Genomic DNA, 19,909 nt, shown 5'->3' with positions numbered 1-19,909 from the left:
GGAAAAAAATATTTATAGAAATAAGGACCAGAATTTTTCCCAATTTGATGAAAAAAAATTGACTTTAATGCACTTTATGCAGGGTACACACAAAAAGCACGTGGTGGAACCACTGGGAAACAAAGATAAAGAAGAATCTTGAAATCATTTGGAGGATAAATGATGTATTCCATGTAGGAATGTTTCTTACTGGAAACAGTGGAATCTAAGGAACATAGCAATGATAATTTTTAAATGTTTATAGAAAAAAATTTATTTGCCCAGAATTTTACATCCAGCAAAAATATCCTTCAGAAAAGAGAGTAAAATGAAAACATTTTTCTATGAAAGGAAAAGAGAGACTCCATGGCCAGGATATCTGCATACAAGAAATGCTAAAGGATAGTATTCATGGCAAAGAGGAATGCTGCCAACTAGAAACTCAATAGTTAGGAAGTGACAAATCACAAAAAGTGATTAAAAACATGAGTAAATGTGAAAGACAGTGTTAATTTGTTCTCATAATTTCATTAAGACAAATGATCATTGGCAAAAAGTGGGGTTTATAAAATATGTTGGAAAAATATGACAATAGTAACATCAAAGATGGCTGGAATAATTAAATGGAATCAGACCATTGAAAAGTTTTTATATTCATGAAGTAGAAAATGTAAAACAGGAAGTGGGAAATATTAATGTAAAGTAGGAAGTATATAGTAGAACAATACTGATTCCAAATAGACTTTGAAAAGTTAAGAATTTAATTCATAACTACAAGGAAGTAAATGGAACACTAATAAGAATTCCAAAAGAAGATAAGAAAGGAATAGTAGAAAAACAATTTTTAAAAAGCAAAAAAACAAGGAGTAGGGAACAAAAGGAAAGCAAACATAGTAGACTTGAATACAACCTTATTAATAACTATGTTTATATAATGGACTTAATGCTCCAATTGTAAGGAAAGGATTGACTGAATGAAAAATCAAGAACCAAGCAGATGCTACATACAAGAAATGCACTTTAAATATGAAAATTTAAACAAGTTGGAATTAAAACTGTAGAAAAAATATACCAAACAAAAAGTAAATAAGGAAAGTGAAATAACTGTATTACTATCAGACAAAGACTTTTACAAAAGATTAAAAAAGCAGGGAGGGAGCATTTCGTAAGGAGAAAGGGTCTCTTCAGGAAGAGGATGTGACAGTCTTAAATGTATGTGCATCTAAATGAATGAACCTCAGAATTCAGAAGGCAAAATAGCTTATGGCATATCTCAGCGCTCTCAGTCACACTGATTAAATCTTAGCCTCTGTTGTGCTTTATTCACTTCACACTCTCATATTTTAAGTGTTCTAGTTTTCCCTATTACACTCAAACTGTCACTTATCCTTTTTCCTTGTGTAAGTTATGCCTTAGTAAAAAACTAATAAATAAAATATAAAAATTGCAAGTTTGATAGGATTAGGGAGACTACCACCCAGCTCTTTAGAAAATATCAATAAATTTTGCATAGTGGTTTACAGTTTACATGACCCTTGTGTATCTTGATATAGCGCCAGTTGATTTTATAATGCTATATGCTAATTAAATGAACAATAGTAAAGAATTATGCCCTCTTATTAATTATGCTGGCAAAATTTATAGTCTCAGAAGTTTCTTCAGTTTCTGGGTTCTGTATCAGTAAGCTGTTTTGTTTGTATCTGTTTTCTACTTTCCTCCATTTTCTTAGATCCAAGAATATAAAAAGGAGACTCAGGGTATCACCAGTTCTGGTTTTGCATCTTTGACATTTGAGGGAACTTTGGGAGCACCTGTAATACCTCGTACTTCAAGCAAATATTTTAACTTCACTGCTGAGGACCACAAAATGGTAGAAGCTTTACGTGTTTGGGCATCTACTCATATTTCACCTTCTTGGACATTACTAAAATTGTGTGATGTTCAGCCAATGCAATATTTTGATCTGACCTGTCAACTCTTGGGCAAAGCAGAAGTGGATGGAGCATCATTTCTTCTAAAGGTACATATATTTAAATACTCGAAATTGTAAGTTTGCATCACCTACATATCTACAAAGAGCTTATATTTCCACATTCTGATGGAATAAATATGCATACTAAGTATTATACTAAGAACTTAAAATTTAACTTAATGTTATTTTTTTTTTTTTTTTTTGTCTTTTTCCGTGTCCGGCAACGGATCGCAACCCTCAGTGTTGCCTCCGTACCGGACCGGGGACCGGCAACGGGATCACAACCCTCGGTGTTGCTCCCGCGCCTCGCTCAGCCAGTGAGCGGGAACCGGTCTGCATGTGGGATCCGAACCCTCGGGCGGGAGCGCCGCCGCGCTTCCCAAGCGGCGCACTATCCAGTGTGCCCCCGGGCCAGCCCAACTTAATGTTATTTTTTTTTTTTTTTTGTCTTTTTCCGTGTCCGGCAACGGATCGCAACCCTCAGTGTTGCCTCCGTACCGGACCGGGGACCGGCAACGGGATCACAACCCTCGGTGTTGCTCCCGCGCCTCGCTCAGCCAGTGAGCGGGAACCGGTCTGCATGTGGGATCCGAACCCTCGGGCGGGAGCGCCGCCGCGCTTCCCAAGCGGCGCACTATCCAGTGTGCCCCCGGGCCAGCCCAACTTAATGTTATTTTTTTTTTTTTTTTGTCTTTTTCCGTGTCCGGCAACGGATCACAACCTCCGAACCCTCGGACGGGAGCGCCGCCGCGCTTCCCAAGTGGCGCACTATCCAGTGCGCCACCGGGCCAGCCCTTAATGTTATTTTTGATGAGCCTGATGCAGCTCTACTCTTGCACTTCTCTTCTTTATACTTTCCTTCCAGAGAAAAATAGTATTATTAGATCTATATTTTAAATGTAGTATGGTTTATGGTATATTTATTTATGTATTTCTTACTTCCATAGTAATAAAATATAGACTTGTTTTCTATTGTTATTCATATGTAGAAGTGCAAATAAAAAATATTTCTGCTTCCCTGTCAAGGTCACTTACCTTCCTTCTCAATCATTTACTTGGGGCCATTGATGTTGGGTTCTCTTCCCATGTCTTTCACTGCCTGCTTCATGGGTACTGTTTCATCCCACTGAACCTGTGACTCTAGTTGCCCAAAAAGCAGCCACAGGGGAGTTCCTACAAGGGAGTACCCAAAACCATCCCAAGGTGGGACCAGTTAGGATTCTAAAGAAAGAAGCAGTGAACGCCATGTGGTCAGCCCAAAGCATTTATTAGGGGAACCTACTTGCAGAGCATTGCAGTGTATTCTTATGATGGACAGTGAGAGCAAAGGGATATTCTACCTAGGTATGTCAGCAATGAGGGGTCAGTATATGGAGTTTATATTAGAGTTTAAAGAATTTTGCTCAAGACCAGGGCCATTTTCTTTCAGTGTTTTGAGCAACAACCTAGATAACCTTAATAAGTGGGAATATCAAGGTGCCAGTTTAGCCTCAGTCTTGCCGGGAAAAACTGCAGCTGGCTGGGTCTCAGAGCGGTCAAAGCACTCTGTGATTTTTCGGTCAGGACACAGAAAAAAAGTGGGGAGAAGGGGACTTGGGACATCCCACTGGTAGGGTGTGGATAGTTTTAAAGCATTTATTGTTATTCTTGTTTTGTTTTTAAATCTGCAAGATGAAAAAAACATAAGGCCCATTTAATCTTTGTTTATACCTATCCCAGTTAAGCTCATGAATAAGTTCTGGAGAAAATGGTTGGTTGATATTTTCTTTGCCCTAAATACTATTGTTTCAGAGAGAAACTAACTGTATTATAGATTATTAAGAATATAATGTTAAGGAGACTAGATTGAAGCATATGACCAGAGATATACTCAAAGACCTTGAATGTGTTTGAGAACAAGAAAAAGATGGAAAAAGCATAGCATATTAGAATTAAGTTTTCAACTCAAGAAATTGAAAAAAGAAGTATAGAAAGGGGAAAGGAAGTCTTTCAATAAGGTATTAATTTTTGGATAGGTAATTTTGCCATTGTCTAAAACTTTAAAAGATAATTTAAATGATACATAATGAAAAGTTTCCCTCTTTGCCTCTCTCCCTTGTCCCCATCATCTCAGTTCTCTCCAAAAAATAAGTAACCACTGAAACTAGTTTCTTAAATATCTTTTCGGATATATTTTAGTGAATACGCAAATACATTTTTCCTCTTTTTATATACACGTGATAGCATACTATACACACTGCTCTGTGGTTGCTTTTTTCACTTAACTCTGTCATAGAGATTTTTCCACATCACCATCTAAACAGCTCCCTATTTTAGTTTCTCAGGGCTGCTATAACAAATTATCACAAACTGGGTGGCTTAAAACAACAGAAATATATTCTCTCATAGTTCTGGAGGCCAGATGTCTGCCATAAGGTGTCAGCAGGGCCATGCTCCCTTTGACGGTTCTAAGGGAAAATCCTTCCTTGTTTCTTCCTAGCTTCTTGTGGTTGTCAACATCCTTGGCTTTCCTTGCCTTGCCAGCCGCATTATTCCAATCTCGGCCTTTGTTTTCAAAAGTCTTTCTCTTTGTGTTTCTAAGCCCAAATTTTTCTCTCCCTATAAGGACAACAGTCATATTGAATTTAAGATTCACCCTAATCTAGAATGACCTCATGTTAACTAATTACATTTGCAGAGTTCCTATTTCCAAATAAATTTCACATTCACAGATTCCAAATGGATGTGGATTTTGGGGAGTGACTGCTCAACTGCTTTGTATTTCATCAAATGGATGTATGGCATGGTTTAATTTAACTTGCATACTATTGATGGGCTTTTAGGTCGTTGACTTAAACATTTGTCATCTCACATAAGTGCTCATAGATCTATGAAGATAAGTCCTAGAATTAATAAGTCAAGGAGTATGTGCGTTTTAAATTTGACAGCTCTTGCTAAGATACCCTCTACGGAGGCTGTGCCCCTTTGAACAACTCCTAGCCATGTGTAAAAGCACTTGTTTCCTAAAAGTAAGGTATGTAGGAATTGCTATATATAGTTAATGATTTTTTTAAGAAAGAAAAAGATAAAAATAGATCAAAAGCTTAAAAACAGTTTGGTTATTTAAATTTTAAGAAAGGTAAAAGAAAGGATTTTTTAAATTAAAAATGATGCAAGGAATACATCCACCTCTTATGCTGGTAAATATGAAAATCTAGATTAAGTTGATTATTTGTGCATATTTTAAATTGTTAAATTAACTATTATACTGGCTATAAATGCAGATGATGAACTCTTTCAAACTGAATTATACCGAAGGTAGACCGATATTGCACAACAATAAAACATCCCAGTTTTGTTCATAAATACAGAAATCAAAATATTATCAAACAGAATCAATAATATATTAAAAGGATAATACTTCTCAACTTCCTATGGGATGACATCGCAGTAAGCCCATAATAAGTTGAAAATATTGCAAGTAGAAAATGCATTTAATTCTCCTAACCTACTGAACATCATAACTTAGCCTAGTCTACCTTAAATGTGCTCAGAACACTTACATTAGATTACACTGGGCAAAATCATCTAATGCAAAGCCTGTTTTATGAGAAAGTGTTGACTGTCTCATGTAATCTATTGAATATACTGTACTAAAAGTGAAAAACAGAATAATTGTATGGGTACACTAAGTACAGTTTCCACTGAATGTGTATTGCTTTTGCCCTATGATATTGTCACAAAATTAAGTCAAACCATTGTAAGTCAGGGACTGGCTATACTATAGTACAGCACAGTTTATTTTTAGAATTCAGAAATGGTTTAATATTGGGAAAATTATTCAGTTATCTCCATGGATGTTAAAAATTTTATGATCAGCTCCGTGGACATTAGAAGTACTTGTGAAAACATTTAGCAAAACAGTATTAGAAATGTGCCTTCTTAAGTTGATAAACAATATCTTAAGCCAAACAAACAAAATTATTTACTGGTGAAATTTTAGAGTTATTAATGCTAGGAACAAGGCAGAAGTATCTACTCTCTTCTCTGTTATGTTCAGAAAGTCTCAGTGAATTTGATAAGATAAAAAGAAGAAATTAGAGATTTAACTATTAACAAAAAGGAAAAAAAAATCAGTATTCCTGAGATGTAAAAATATCAAACAATTAACTGAAAAGCTATTTGAATTAATAAAATTATTCAGTGAGATAACTAGTTTAAAACATTATTAAAATATAGCTTTTCTACATATCAGCAATAAATAGAGCATATAATTGAACCAAAGATCTTTCAGGGTGGCAGTGAAACCGTAAAACAAGAAAGTTCTTGCAAGAAATACCTGAACTTCTATGATAAAACTACAAAGCTTCACTGAGGAGCATAAAAGAAAACTCAAAGTATTAAACTTTTTAAGAATTTTTCCCAAAGTGTTTTTAAATAAAATGCAATTTTAATTAAAACCATATTTTTAATAGACTGTAATTCTGAAGTTTATTAGACAAAATAAATGCTCAAGAATAAAACAAGAAAGGCGTGGCAATGAGCACTAAGTAGGATTTCCGCATCAGATATTAAAATACATTATGAAACTACAGTAATTAAAGCTGTAGTAAGACTGATCAGTGGAAAAGATTAGGAACTTCAGAAACAGTCTTATATTGTACATGCAATAGTTCAGTACATGATAAAAATAACATTAACATTTCAAATTGGTCAAGGTTAGATTGTTAAATTGTAGTTGTTATCTATTTGAAAAAAAGAATACCTGTATATAATCACAAATGCTAAATAAATTGAGTTTTGATATGACATAAAAGTGCCAGATTTAAAATTTTATACATTCATAAGTATACATGATTTCTAGGCAATTAAAGCAAAAGCATAAAAGCAGTGTAACAACTCTCCATCCTCTCATGTCATCCCCAAAAGACTCTTGGACTGGTCTGTAAAATTCAAAATGTTAAAGTCACAAAAACACTGTACACAAAATTAAAGAATAAAGTCCAAGTGGAAAAAACTGCTTGTGATATATAATGTTACTGATTATGACATGATTGTCATTTGAAACTCACTACTGTACCAGCATTATTCAGTACCTCTTCTGTGACTTATCACTGATCTAATTGCTGCAGATTGGTGTCCCCCAAAACTTAGCTCCCACTATGACAGTGTAAAGAGGGCGGTAAATCCTATTATGGTAATTGAAAGATGGGGCCTTGAAGAGGTGTTTGGACGGTAGGACTATGCCGTAGTGAATGGATTAATAATGGTGGTCGGGGCATGGTTCTGAGGGCTTTAAAAGAGCACTTGAGATATTAGTCTCTGTCTGCTCTGCCATATTTTGCCATATGATATGCCTGGGTCATTGTTGCCAACACCAAGTCCTCTGAAACTAAGAAATAAATTTTGTTTTCTTATAAATCACCCAGTTTCAAATATTTTGTTATAAGCAACAGAAATGGACTAATACATTAATCCTCTCTATTAGTGTTTTCCATTTAAATAGCCTTTTTATTCTTGTCTAGCCAAACTCCTGACATGCAGATACATTTCTCACTTCATGCCACTCTCCTTTGTCATAGCCTTTTGTAGCACAGCATCAAGCCCAGTTCATCTCTTAAAACGCAGACACAGCACACGCTGGCTATGTCTTAAGGATGGGGTAGTGCACACTAGTCCTGTGCCCATGTTCCCATCATCTGTAGGTAGCTTACATGGCAATCCAACATTTCTTTTCTTTTTACGGCACCTGTTATTTTCATTCATTTGTATTCTTAGCCTCTAATAGAAACAAAATAGTCATATCTGTACTTTAAAGGACTTTTCTAAATCAGAGCAAAGTGAGACACTGACAAACATCAGAAAACATTCCTGACATTAGGCAAAGAATTTATCTTAAGAAAATTAGCAGAGATACTCACAAGTGTTTCTATTCAAGTTGGCAATTACTGAGTTATTTCATATAGGAAAAAGTTTGAAACAACACAACTAATAAAGGGATTAGTTAAATAAATTTGTGTTCATCCATACCCTGAAATAATATGAAAACATTGAAAATCATATTTTAGGTTAATATTTAAATTGCTTGATAAAGTGCTCAGTAATAAACTAAAGGAGAAAAGCAGAATATAAAGCCAGTTTGTGTGTGCATGTGTGTGTGTGTGTGTGTGCGTGTGTGTGTGTGTGTATAGAAGACAATATATTATAAATAACACAGAAGAAAAAAATGAAATAAAGTCAACAATGTATTGATATTTTGTTTATGCTCATAGCAGTGTGACTTTTTCTTCTTCTTTATATTCTTCTGCATTTTCCTCCATTACCCATAGTTCATATGTAGTCCTCTTAAAATCAGGAAATAATATATGTCATATTTGAAGTATTGCAGATATTTAGAGAGGCATATATTTAATTACTTTTAAGCATTACAGAAAATAAAACTCTTTTTAGCATTAGCAGTTTTTCAAAAAATTCATTAAACTTTCATCTACCCTCTTATGGCAGGTATGGGATGGCACCAGAACACCATTCCCATCTTGGAGAGTCTTAATACAAGACCTTGTTCTTGAAGGTGATTTAAGCCACATCCATCGGCTACAGAATCTGGCAATAGACATTTTAGTCTACGATAACCATGTTCAAGTGGCAAGATCTCTGAAGGTGATGTTGAGGAGCAAAAATGTTTGTTACTTATGTATTTATAAGTTTTGGTGATTTTTGGTCATATCAATTTTGATGATAAATGATTGCATTTATAGGAGTCTGTAAATTTGGATATTTGGAGTCTAGAAATTAACTTCAAATTTATTTTTTCCTTGAATTTGTGAGTTGCAAAATGTGGGTTTAAAATAAATTATTAAAAGATAAATTATAATGGTTTAATCAATTTTTTAATTAAATCTTTTCTGAATATCTTAAAGCCATACTCAATTTTACTGTGAAAATTGTAAAGAAATATTTTGTCATGTTATATATACTACTTTAAAATGACAAAGGGTATATAAAATATTGTTAACTTAAAGGTTAGGCTTTATAAATTGATTTGGTAAAATCTAGTTAGTAACTTAGTGCTCATTATTTTAAGAAATTGTTAAATCACCTCTAATATATTTTATAAATTGTATGTGCATGTGTACCGTATAGTTTATGGAATTTGTGATACAGTTTTTGAGATACAGTTTTATAGGCAAAAGTACACAGTTTAGATATGGCAGTTCTTATTAACACCACAAATTGTAGGGAATATTTTCTTCATTTCATTTTATCTTTTATTTGGAAGTGTCCTTTGTAATAAAGAACGGAATTGTAAATAATAATAACAAGGTAACATTTGCTAGGTACTAAATCTGTATTTGGTACTGTCCTTTGTGATAGGTGCCATTGTCATCCCATTTTACACATGGGAAGTGAGGCACTCAGAGGTTAAGTGAGTTCTCCAAGACTCCACAGCTAGTTGGATGAAGCCAGTGTTTGAATCTACAGTATCTTTTTTTTTTTTTTTTTCCTTTTTGTCTCTTTTTTTTTTCGTGTCCAGCAACGGATCCCAACCCTCAGTGTCGCACCCATACCGGACCGGGACCGGCAACGGGATCGCAACCCTCGGCGCTGCGCCCGCACCTCGCTCAGCTAGTGAGCGGGAACCGGTCTCTATGTGGGATCCGAACGCTCGGCGGGAGCACCACTGCGCTCCCAAGCGGCACACTGTAGCAGTGCGCCACCGGGCCGGCCCACAGTATCTTTTTTTTCAGAGCTAAAGGAAATGATCTTTATTGCAAATATCTTGCAGTCTACTTATAGGAAGTTAAAAGAAAGTAGTAAAAGTGAAGATCTGAATTTCAGTGCCTGGTTTCTCCTTCTAAATAAATGTCCATGGAGGAGAAAATATTTTCACTCTCACATTATGTAACAAATAAGCTTACCCAACTCAAATCAATAAATTATGTTAAAGCCAGTGCCCAGGAAGGTGATAACTGCACTTTATTGTCCTTTATAAGTGTGAATGCACATTATATATGTATACATGACATATCAGAAGAAATTGATTGTTGAAGATACATGTTTGATGTTTTTTCCTCAGAAAGATATTATATACATTGATTAGTCTATTTCAGAAGTGAAAATAATGATAAATCCATTTCTGAAGTTTTTTTTTTTTTTTTGTATACAGAGAGAGTTCTTTTATAAATGGAAAGGATTTACATTTTAGAGTCACCTCAGTTCCACACTCTGTTATCTGCTTTCACCATGTAATTCCCTTCTCTTTCCCATGCTGCTTCTATAGGTCTTTTTGTTTCCCCACTTGTCCTGCTTTTCCTGTCCAAGTCCTGAACAGCATTTAGCACAGTGCTCTCCATATAAAGGATGAAATAAATAATATCCGCTGCTGAATTAATGAATCATTGAGTGCTGTGAATTTCTTCCAGATTGTTTTTTTTCTTTTTTTGTCTACTCTTTTTATTGTCTGCTTTATCTTGCCCACTAGAGGGTGATATGAGCACACATAATTAAGAAAATAATATGGCACTTTGTTTCTCTCTGAAGATATTAGAGCTTTATATTATTTGCTGCAATGCATTATAAAAATGAAAAGGATTTTCTCTATGTCTAAGAAATATAACTTTAGACTTTTATTTAATGTACATTCACATTATAGTTATTTGTTTTCGGACAATTTCTATAACATCTCAGTCTAATTTAGGAAATCTTCAGTCATGACATTGATAGAAATGAATTCTTATCAACATTTCAAGAAAACTATTTAAAATTGCACTTTTGTATCAAAATACATGGAAACAATTCAAAAGATTTGTGTTACATTGGAGCAGAAAAAAATGTTTTTATTTTAATAAAAAGGACAGTTAATGCAATTATAAGGTATAATATCAAATTCTATAAACAATACGTTTTGTTTATAAACAATACACCCTAAATTGCCCTTAACTATTTTCTAAATCTTGCTTTGTAAGTATTGTCATTCCCTAAACATTTTATACAGACATATGCACACAAACTGACATTTCCAACCTTTTGTCTAGAAACCATATTTTTAAAATCCTATCTTATCCTGACAAAAGGTTTTTTTTAAATAGTTATAAAATATACATAGTCATAGTTACGTTTCGGCCTTCAGTGGCCCAACAACAGTGGTTTGGCTATTTTGAGACATATAAAGAGAATTAAAAATATTAAACTTAACAAGAAATTCTTGACAGTTTGGGGGCAATATTTTGATTATTTATAAAGATGATAGTGATTTTTGATAGCCATATTTGCTTTGTTTTTTTTTGCTTTTTTTTTTTTTTTAGTGTTTATGTATTGTAATGGACTTTTATCACAGTTTTTTAAATTATATTTTTATAATTTTTTAATCACAATTCCTTCATTTGTATTTTTGGAATCTTATCACATTACTAACCAGCCTAAGCAATATTTATTAGTCTTTTATAATAGAGCATCTGGCACATTTCATCATATATTTTATCAAGCTTTAAAGAAAATACTGTACAATGCTGCCTCCAGAAGGAATTTCTGATAATAACAATTTATCATCTTTATTCTATAGTCTATGAATTTTATGTTGGCCTTTAAGTTTTGTTTTGTTATGAAATACAATAGTGGAGAAGATAATATAATACATACCCAAGTACGCACCATTTAAATATTTCTAAACATTTTGCCACATTTATTCCAGGTGCTTATAATTTTTAAGAAATAAAATTCTACACATTGAACCTTCTTTGTACTCCTGCCTGACCTCATTTTTTTTTTTTGATCCCCAGTCTTCTCTCTATCTCAACATGTAGGTATGCACACTTGTGTTTATTATGCTGTTACTTTATGTACTTTTCAATAGGGCAAAGCCTCCTCCACCTCCTATTTTTTAAAATTAACTATTCTCTTTGATGTAAATTTTTGGATTACCTTTTCAAATTCCATGAAAGACATTGGAGATTTTGACTGGAATTGCATTGAATTTAAAATTAATTTAGAGGAATTATCATTTTTTTTCCTTTTTGTCTTTTTTGCTGACCGGTAACGGGATCGCAACCCTCGGTGTTGTGCAATCTTTGATGTAAATTTTTGGATTACCTTTTCAAATTCCATGAAAGACATTGAAGATTTTGACTGGAATTGCATTGAATTTAAAATTAATTTAGAGGAATTATCATTTTTTTTTTTCCTTTTTGTCTTTTTTGCTAACCGGTAACGGGATCGCAACCCTCGGTGTTGTGCCCGCACCGCGCTCAGCCAGTGAGCGGGAACTGGTCTCCACATGGGATCCGAACCCTCAGCAGGAGCGCCGCCGCGCTCCCAAGTGGCGCACTCTCCAGTGCGCCACCGGGCCGGCCCAGGAATTATCATTTTTATAGTATTGAGGCTTTCGTCTGTGAATATGGTATCTTTCTCCATGCATTTAGGCCTTCTTTCAAATCCTTTGTGGATCGTATACATCATAAAATAATAAACATTCAAAAGAATGAAGTAAAAATAGAAATTTTTATATTTTCTTCTAGTGTCTCAACTTTGGAGACCATGAGGAAAATGAGCTTTATCTTCTTTTTTATTTCTTTCTGTGCTTTTTTTCCATGACTTGTTTTATTCTTTGCCATGATGTAGATATAAGTGAAAAAAGCCTCGGAGAAGAAGACAGCAAATATAGATACCTTACCTCCTCCTCATAAAACCCAAGATTCGATGGGGAAAAAAAGACCCTTGGGAATGAAAGAGTCGCATCTGGGAGTGTGGATGTTTCTTCCCCCCTTACATTCTTTACTCATGTCCCACCTGCATCAGAGCTAGAGAGGGATGAGGATAAATATAATTGAGAGAAGCTGCAATAAGCAAATACGGAAAGTTGATCTGCTCATCTTTTTAAAAAATATCCTCCCTCATAAAGCTTTCTTATTACATAGGATGTCACCACTCTTATTCAGTCCTGAACCTGTAACAAAAAAAGAGAATGGTAGTCCCACAATCATCCAGCAGTCAGCAGTGTAGTTTTAGTGTGAATGAATTAAATTTCCTGGTTTGTAACTCCTTTTGTTCATAAATCTTTCTTCATAAAAGTAAATGTAATTTAGATTATATAGCTTCTTCCTTTAGGTAGATGTCAATACCTTTGAATAGCATTCTGCATCTCATTTGAAGTCTTCGTTAGAAGAAAATCTCAGATACTCTATAATGAAAGACATTTTTAGTCTAAGTATAGCAAAACATCTCAGATTAAATATAGAACATTTAGTTCAAAACTAATTGGTTTAGTCCTATATTTAAACTCAGAGAGTGTGTTTCACACTGTGGTGGTACAGGCACAAATGCTTTATTACAAGTTTTCTTTCCATGGAACTCATGGGGTAGGGTCTTCTTTATTATTTTGATACAGTAGCACATTTAAAATTTTTCCTAGCATTCTCATAATAAGAGTATTTTAGTGATCATATTTAACTAATATTATCTTAAACTAGTTAAAGCAAGTTATTTTCAGAAACCTTAATCAAATAGAGGGCTTGAATTTCATTTAGGTAATGAGTTTCTTAACTACTAGTATATTTTATTGACACTAAGACACAGCATTCTTTCACATTTTAGTGTCTCTGAAATGGAAATATGTCTTATAGTTGAATGTGTGTTTATGTGTATATATGCACACATGCACATGCACACTTATGTGAATATGTTTTGGTTTTGATATAGTGTCCATCAGCTATTTAGCCCACACTGATATACCCAGTATCTTTTCTGATTGGTCATTGCCTTGTATTGGTGTTAAAATTTCAAATATCAGAAATTGATTTTTTCCCTACTTTCTAAATAATAAATAATCTATTTTTAGGTTGGAAGTTTTCTTAGAATCTATAGTCTCCATACCAAACTTCAATCAGTGAATTCAGAGAGCCAGACAACTTTGTTAAGTCTAGAGTTTCATCTCCATGGAGGTACCAGTTATGGTCGGGGAATCAGGGTCTTGCCAGAAAGTAACTCTGATGTGGATCAACTGAAAAAGTAAGCATTTTTATATATGTATTTAGAAAATGTAAATAAGGTAATAATTAAGTTGACTGCTAAGATAATATTGTTCTGGGGCGAGGTCTGATAGGTTCCTTATTTGATCTTCATAGCCTTCTGTGCCGTTCTCCATATTTTTTAATAGATGAGCCAAATGAAACAAATCAAGTTATTGTAGGTTCAAGCAGCTAAATAGTAGCAGAGCGAGGGTTACAGTCTAAGTCTTCCAACAGTTAGAATCGGCTTTCTGCACTCTGCTCTTCCACGATTTGCCACACTCTCCAAGAACAGCAACATACAGTGGACACTGGACCTTAGCCAAAGTTTGGAAAATTTGATACATATCTAGGATTCCAAAAATACTTAATCTTGCCGTGAAAAAAAAAGTATTGTCTTTGTAAAGTGTCTCTGATTAAACAGATAACAAAAGTGTTTTACTGTCACTTTTTAAAAACTTTTAAAAAAACATTTTAAGAACTTTTATATGTGCCCAGAAAGTAAATAGTATCTTAAATCCTGCTATTTATTTATTTATTTATTTTTTCTTGGAAGTGTTCCTAGTAGGTACTGTGTGCAGAAACATTTTGGCCAGTATTCCAGAGAAATAAAAAAAAGTCTTATACATATCCTCAAAGAAATAGAAAACATACTTACTGTTCAGTAAATTGAAATGAAGTAACTATTGTCTAAGTTTTAATTTATTGAAATCAATATGACTTTAAAATCAATTAACCTAGTTTCTGTTTTACTTATTTTACATCACTTTCACTGATTTAAATCTCATATTGTAGGGCTGGTCAGTTAACTCAGTTGTTAGAGCCTAGTGCTGATAACACCAAGGTCCAGGGTTCAGTCCCTGTACCAACAGCTGCAAAAACAAACAACAACAACAACAACAAAAAATGCAAAATGTAGCAACATAGTATTTTACTTCTTGAGTCTAGAGTGAGATTGTTCTGCTCAGGTAATCTGATAAAAGCTATATAGACCATTTACTGAAAAATGCGTATATGCACAAAATTTTGTATACAATTTCAGTGAATTCCTGGATGTTGTGGGTAGAGCTAAACTTACTATATTTACTTTGTATTATTTTGCAATTTGAAATTACATCCTTTGCATTATTAGGGCTTTAGAATCTGCAGATTTGGCAGCTAATCAGCATTCAGATGGTATCTGTCAATTAGAACATGAGGACAGCTTTCCAACTGTTTCAAGTAAGGATAATTTTCAACACTGACTATTTAGTTCCTACTAAATAAAATGTTTTTTTTCAACATAATTCTTTTTTTAAGATCTTTGTTTCTCTGTCCTTTTTTAAAATTAATATATATAAGGAATACCCTAAATCTTTATCTGTGTCCTATGCAAATGTAAACATGGTTTCTCCCTAAATTGTAATTACATTTTCAGATTGGGATGGTAGTGATTACTTTATTTGTAATATACTCATATGTGATATGTATGTGTGTGTGTTCAAAAAGATCTGTAATAATTTCCTAGCCAACTATTTTGCTTGTCAGTTTCTAAAAGGAAGAAAGGTTGTTTGTGCTGCTTTATTTCAAACAAACCAAATATTTTTGCTCATACACATCTTAGATGTATACATAGTTCCCAGTCTTTACTGAGTTAATCAAGTATCTAATTACAAGTATTAGCAAACAGTGGCGTATGTATTTATATTATTGTCTACCTGAGTAGGTGACTGTTCAAATCTGAACTTTAAAACTTTTAAGCGCAATATTTTCTCCTTTACTACTTTGTTTTAATATCTGTTTGTACATTCTGGGACCTAAAATCTAGGTTATGTTCCTGACTCACTGTTTTTTCTTACAATCTAACGCTTTCCTTACGATGATCCAAAGAACTTTTTTATGAACATTTACTTTCTTTCTATACCAGTAATGATAAACCTGGAAATGAACATATATTTCTTGTTGGGTACTTAGTAAGTGCTTGCATGCTTTATTATTTAATACTAACAGAACTCATGAGATGTATTATTTTCTCCCTTTTACATAAAGGAAACTGAGGGGGGGTTTTGTTTGTTTTAATTTTTATTGAATCATAATTGATCATACATATTTGGGGGGGTTTGACATTGACATATGTTGGTCAAATCAGTATTACCAGAATATATATTGTTACAAATCATACTTATTCATTATGCCCCTTGTCCAATCTCTCCCCATCCCTGTCTCCCTCCCCACTCCCCACTGTGATAACCCTAGATTTCTTCTCTCCTTCTGAAAGACTACGTTTACTCTGTTGATTTGTTGTCTAGATGATCTGTCCAGTGCTGAGAAGTGTGTTCAGGTCCCTCAGTATTACCGTAGAGCAGATCCTTCCTTTGTCATTCTGGAATAGACTTTGTGGAGAGAGACATCCTCTTCTTTTCTTTGGTCTCTGCTCATGACTCTCCTTGTGTCAATGCATGCCAGTGGCTGGCAGACCATCTACACGGTGGTTGTGGTGTCTAGCCGCTTTTGCAGCAACCATGGTTATTGTGGTGGCTGTGGTGGGCCACCCACGTGGAAGTGATGTTTTTGGCATGCTCTTTACCTGGTTGCTAGTGGTGTTGGCAGTGTGCCTGGTTGTGGGAGAGAGGTGTCCAGTCCCCCTTGCTTACTTCTAAAATGGGGGAACTTCCTGGGGGGACCAGTACTTGAGCTGTGTGGTTTAGCTAAATTGCTGCTTTTTGGAAAGCATTTTGTAACTTTAGTGCTATGATCATTACTTATGCTTTCTTGTTAAAGTAAAATCCTATTTTATTATGTTCATCAGGTCATTCTATTAAACTTAGTAAGTTTACTATTGTATCCACTTCTTTTATTTCCTTCACAATGTATTTTTTCAACATAATAAAAGTTTTCAAATATAGGAAAGTTGTAAAACAATTGTGCAATGAAAGTTCATGTATCCACCACCTAGGTACTCCAATTAACATTTTACTTTATCTGTCACATAAATATTTCTCTATCCCTCTTTTCATTCATCAATCTATATTATTTTTTCATGCATTTCAAAGTAAGTTGCAGACATCAGTACATTTCCTAAGTACTTCAGTATGAACATAATTAACTAAAGTTCAATCCTGTTTAGAATTCATTTTATTTTTGAAGTAAAATTGCACACACTGAAATGGAAAATTTAGCATTACATGTACCATTCCTTGAGCTTTGACTAATAAACATGTGTAACACAGATCTCTCTAGATTTGCCTGTTCCAGAATTTCAGATAAATGGAATCATATATTATATGTTCTTCTGTACATACTATGTGTTCTTGAGATTTATTTACATCGTTGTATATATCAGCAGTTTGTTCCTTTTTTAATGCTTAGTAGTGTAGTTATGAGGTAGACATTGTTCTTTTAAATAGAAATTTCTAGTTGTCATAGCTCCATTTGCTTCCTTTTCCTGTTAAATAGCTTTGGTATCTGTGAGAAATCAAGTGGGAGTAGGTGTGGGCTTATTTCTGAACTTTCCATTCAGTACTTATTGATACAGTATGAAGTATACATTTTTCTCCATTCCAGTTTCCAGTTGTTGTAGTGCCGTGCATTGAAAAGTTTTGCTTTTCCTTTGAATTGCTTTGCTGTCTTTGTTAAAAATCAAAAGACCATATTAATGTGCTTTATTTCTGGGCTCTCTATTTAATTTTGTATATTTATTTGTTAGTCCTTATACCAGTACTATTCAAGCGTACTTCAAAAAGCTCATGGAAAAATGGAATTAAGATATAATACGAATCTTTCCATGAACTTTTTGAAAACCTCTTGTATTGTCTGTAGCTTTATCGTAAGTCTTAAAGTCATATAGTGTAAGTCCCTCAACTTTGTTCTTCTTCGAGATTTTATTTAATGTTTTAGATTCTTTGCATTTCCTCATAGTGGTAGAATCTACTTGTCAATTCCTAAAATAAAGCCTCTGCTGTTTTGATTAGGATTTCATTGAATCTACAGATTAATTTGTGGAGAATTGATATCATCACAATATTGAGCCTTCTGAATCATGCATAGGGAGTATGTCACCATTTGCTTATATTTTCTTCAAATTCTCTCAGGATTGTTTTATAGTTTTCAATGCCCTCTTGAATTTTTAATGGACTTAAAAACTAAATTTTTTTCTATTCTTTCTATAGGCTCTGGATCAGTATCATTATATGAGGTAGAAAGATGTCAACAACTGTCTGCCACAAGTAAGACCATGTATCGTTTTTGAGATATGGGCACAGTAATGAGCATAATGAAGTCTGTTCTTATACTTACCAGCTAATCAATTCCTGTCTAATCGTGAAAACAGATATTCATGAGGGCATAAACTTGCCCATATTTAACTTTATTTCTCCACCTCATCCTATACTGCCATATAATGCAACCTATACATTTACATGTCTTTATATTGAATACATATTTTTACATGTTTCTTAACTTTTCTAAAAGTTCATTATTTCATTTCATAGTACAATGTATTTTTAGTTTGAGGATGAAAAATATACTCTGACATTAATCGTAATCAATTCACTGTATTTGTTTAACAATGTGCCCATAAAAAAGCTCCTTACAGTATGCCTCCAAACTTTAATTTAATCTTAACAATGATAGTATATCTACGAGGTACCCTTCTTCTGTTATTTCAGCTAAGATTTTTTTCAGAAAAATATTTTTCAAGCACAAGTATATTAAATACTTTAATACTATTATAAAAATATAAGTTTCTCTGATTGGAGAAAGGAGATACAAATATGGAATGGGATAAGGCTAGATAAAAGCTCGTGGTGGTGTATTGGAAATGGAGGTGTCAAATGTACTCATGGTTTTATAGATAGATACAAAAATAGATATAGATGTGTGTATGTGTATATTTATATATGTGTGTATATATATGTATATATATTCACACATATACATATTCATACATATATAGGTGCATGCATGCATGCATGTATGTATGTATGTAATGGTATGAACATGTGTGTATACATACCCTACCTTTATTCACAAACGGGCTTACAGGCAATGGCATTCCAGTAGCAGTAAGTACACCTAATGCACAGATCTTGGTTTGCCAATAATATTTCTCGCTAAAAGGAATCGTGGCTCCTTGGAGAAATAGCAGATTCCAGGACTAGGACAGGGGAAATACAGTGTTTGTTTGCAACATCGTGTAGTGCCAGAAAGTGAGGAAGTTCTCAGTTAATGATAAGACGTGTCAAATGGCATATGATAGAACATGTGAAATCAGGGACAGATTTCCCTGAGTTAGCCAGGAGATCTCCATTAGTCGCATTTAAGAAACACTTTTTTGAACACGTACACAGCAGTTAAATTCTTTCTTGCTCAAACTATCCAGCATTTATTCAGTAGATATTGGTTGAGTACCTACTCTGTGTCTGGCACTATGCTGGGAAACTTGGCTGTTCATCAAGGAATAAAGGCATAACCCTTGCTTTCATGGAGGTGACAGTTAATAGAACTTGTTAATTAGCTTTTATAGTATGTATTTGGTTCAGGAGGATGTGTGTTGTGAATATACTTAACGCTTCTTGTTATGTCTAATTAAATACGAAAATCCTTTACAGTACTTACAGATCATCAATATTTGGAAAAAACACCACTGTGCGCCATTTTGAAACAAAAAGCTCCACAACAATATCGCATCCGTGCAAAATTGAGGTCATATAAACCCAGAAGACTCTTTCAGTCTGTTAAACTTCATTGTCCTAACTGTCATTCGTTGTAAGTATTTTCTGTAATAAAACAAATTTTTGTTTCATATTATTTGTGAATGTACATGTACAAATATATATAGTTTTAAATCCTTGGAATGAGTAAATCATGGTTTTATATATTGTATTTTGAAAGAATGGTAATGTTTTTAAGGGAAAATACTAAATTCTTAGAAAGTAGATTCTTCTGAATCTTTCTTAGTAGTAATAAAAGTAGGTGCTGTTTTCAGATCTGAAATTTA

General features: G+C 33.8%; 1 protein-coding gene across 1 annotated transcript in view; it reads left to right on the top strand.

The window, feature by feature from the left end:
- The window catches only part of POT1 (protection of telomeres 1), a 112,833-nt gene that overhangs the window by 67,948 nt on the left and 24,976 nt on the right, over nt 1–19,909 (top strand). The window contains exons 7-12 of the mRNA XM_008585723.1: nt 1,709–1,999; nt 8,435–8,590; nt 13,764–13,933; nt 15,065–15,153; nt 18,081–18,137; nt 19,521–19,677. Coding sequence (XP_008583945.1) covers nt 1,709–1,999; nt 8,435–8,590; nt 13,764–13,933; nt 15,065–15,153; nt 18,081–18,137; nt 19,521–19,677 — 920 coding nt within the window. The remainder of the gene's footprint in view (nt 1–1,708; nt 2,000–8,434; nt 8,591–13,763; nt 13,934–15,064; nt 15,154–18,080; nt 18,138–19,520; nt 19,678–19,909) is intronic.

Source organism: Galeopterus variegatus, unplaced genomic scaffold (genome assembly GCF_000696425.1).
Source record: "Galeopterus variegatus unplaced genomic scaffold, G_variegatus-3.0.2 Scaffold107, whole genome shotgun sequence".
NCBI lineage: Eukaryota > Metazoa > Chordata > Mammalia > Dermoptera > Cynocephalidae > Galeopterus > Galeopterus variegatus.
Note: the sequence above shows the minus strand (reverse complement) of the source record. Positions and strands in the feature narration are given on the sequence as shown.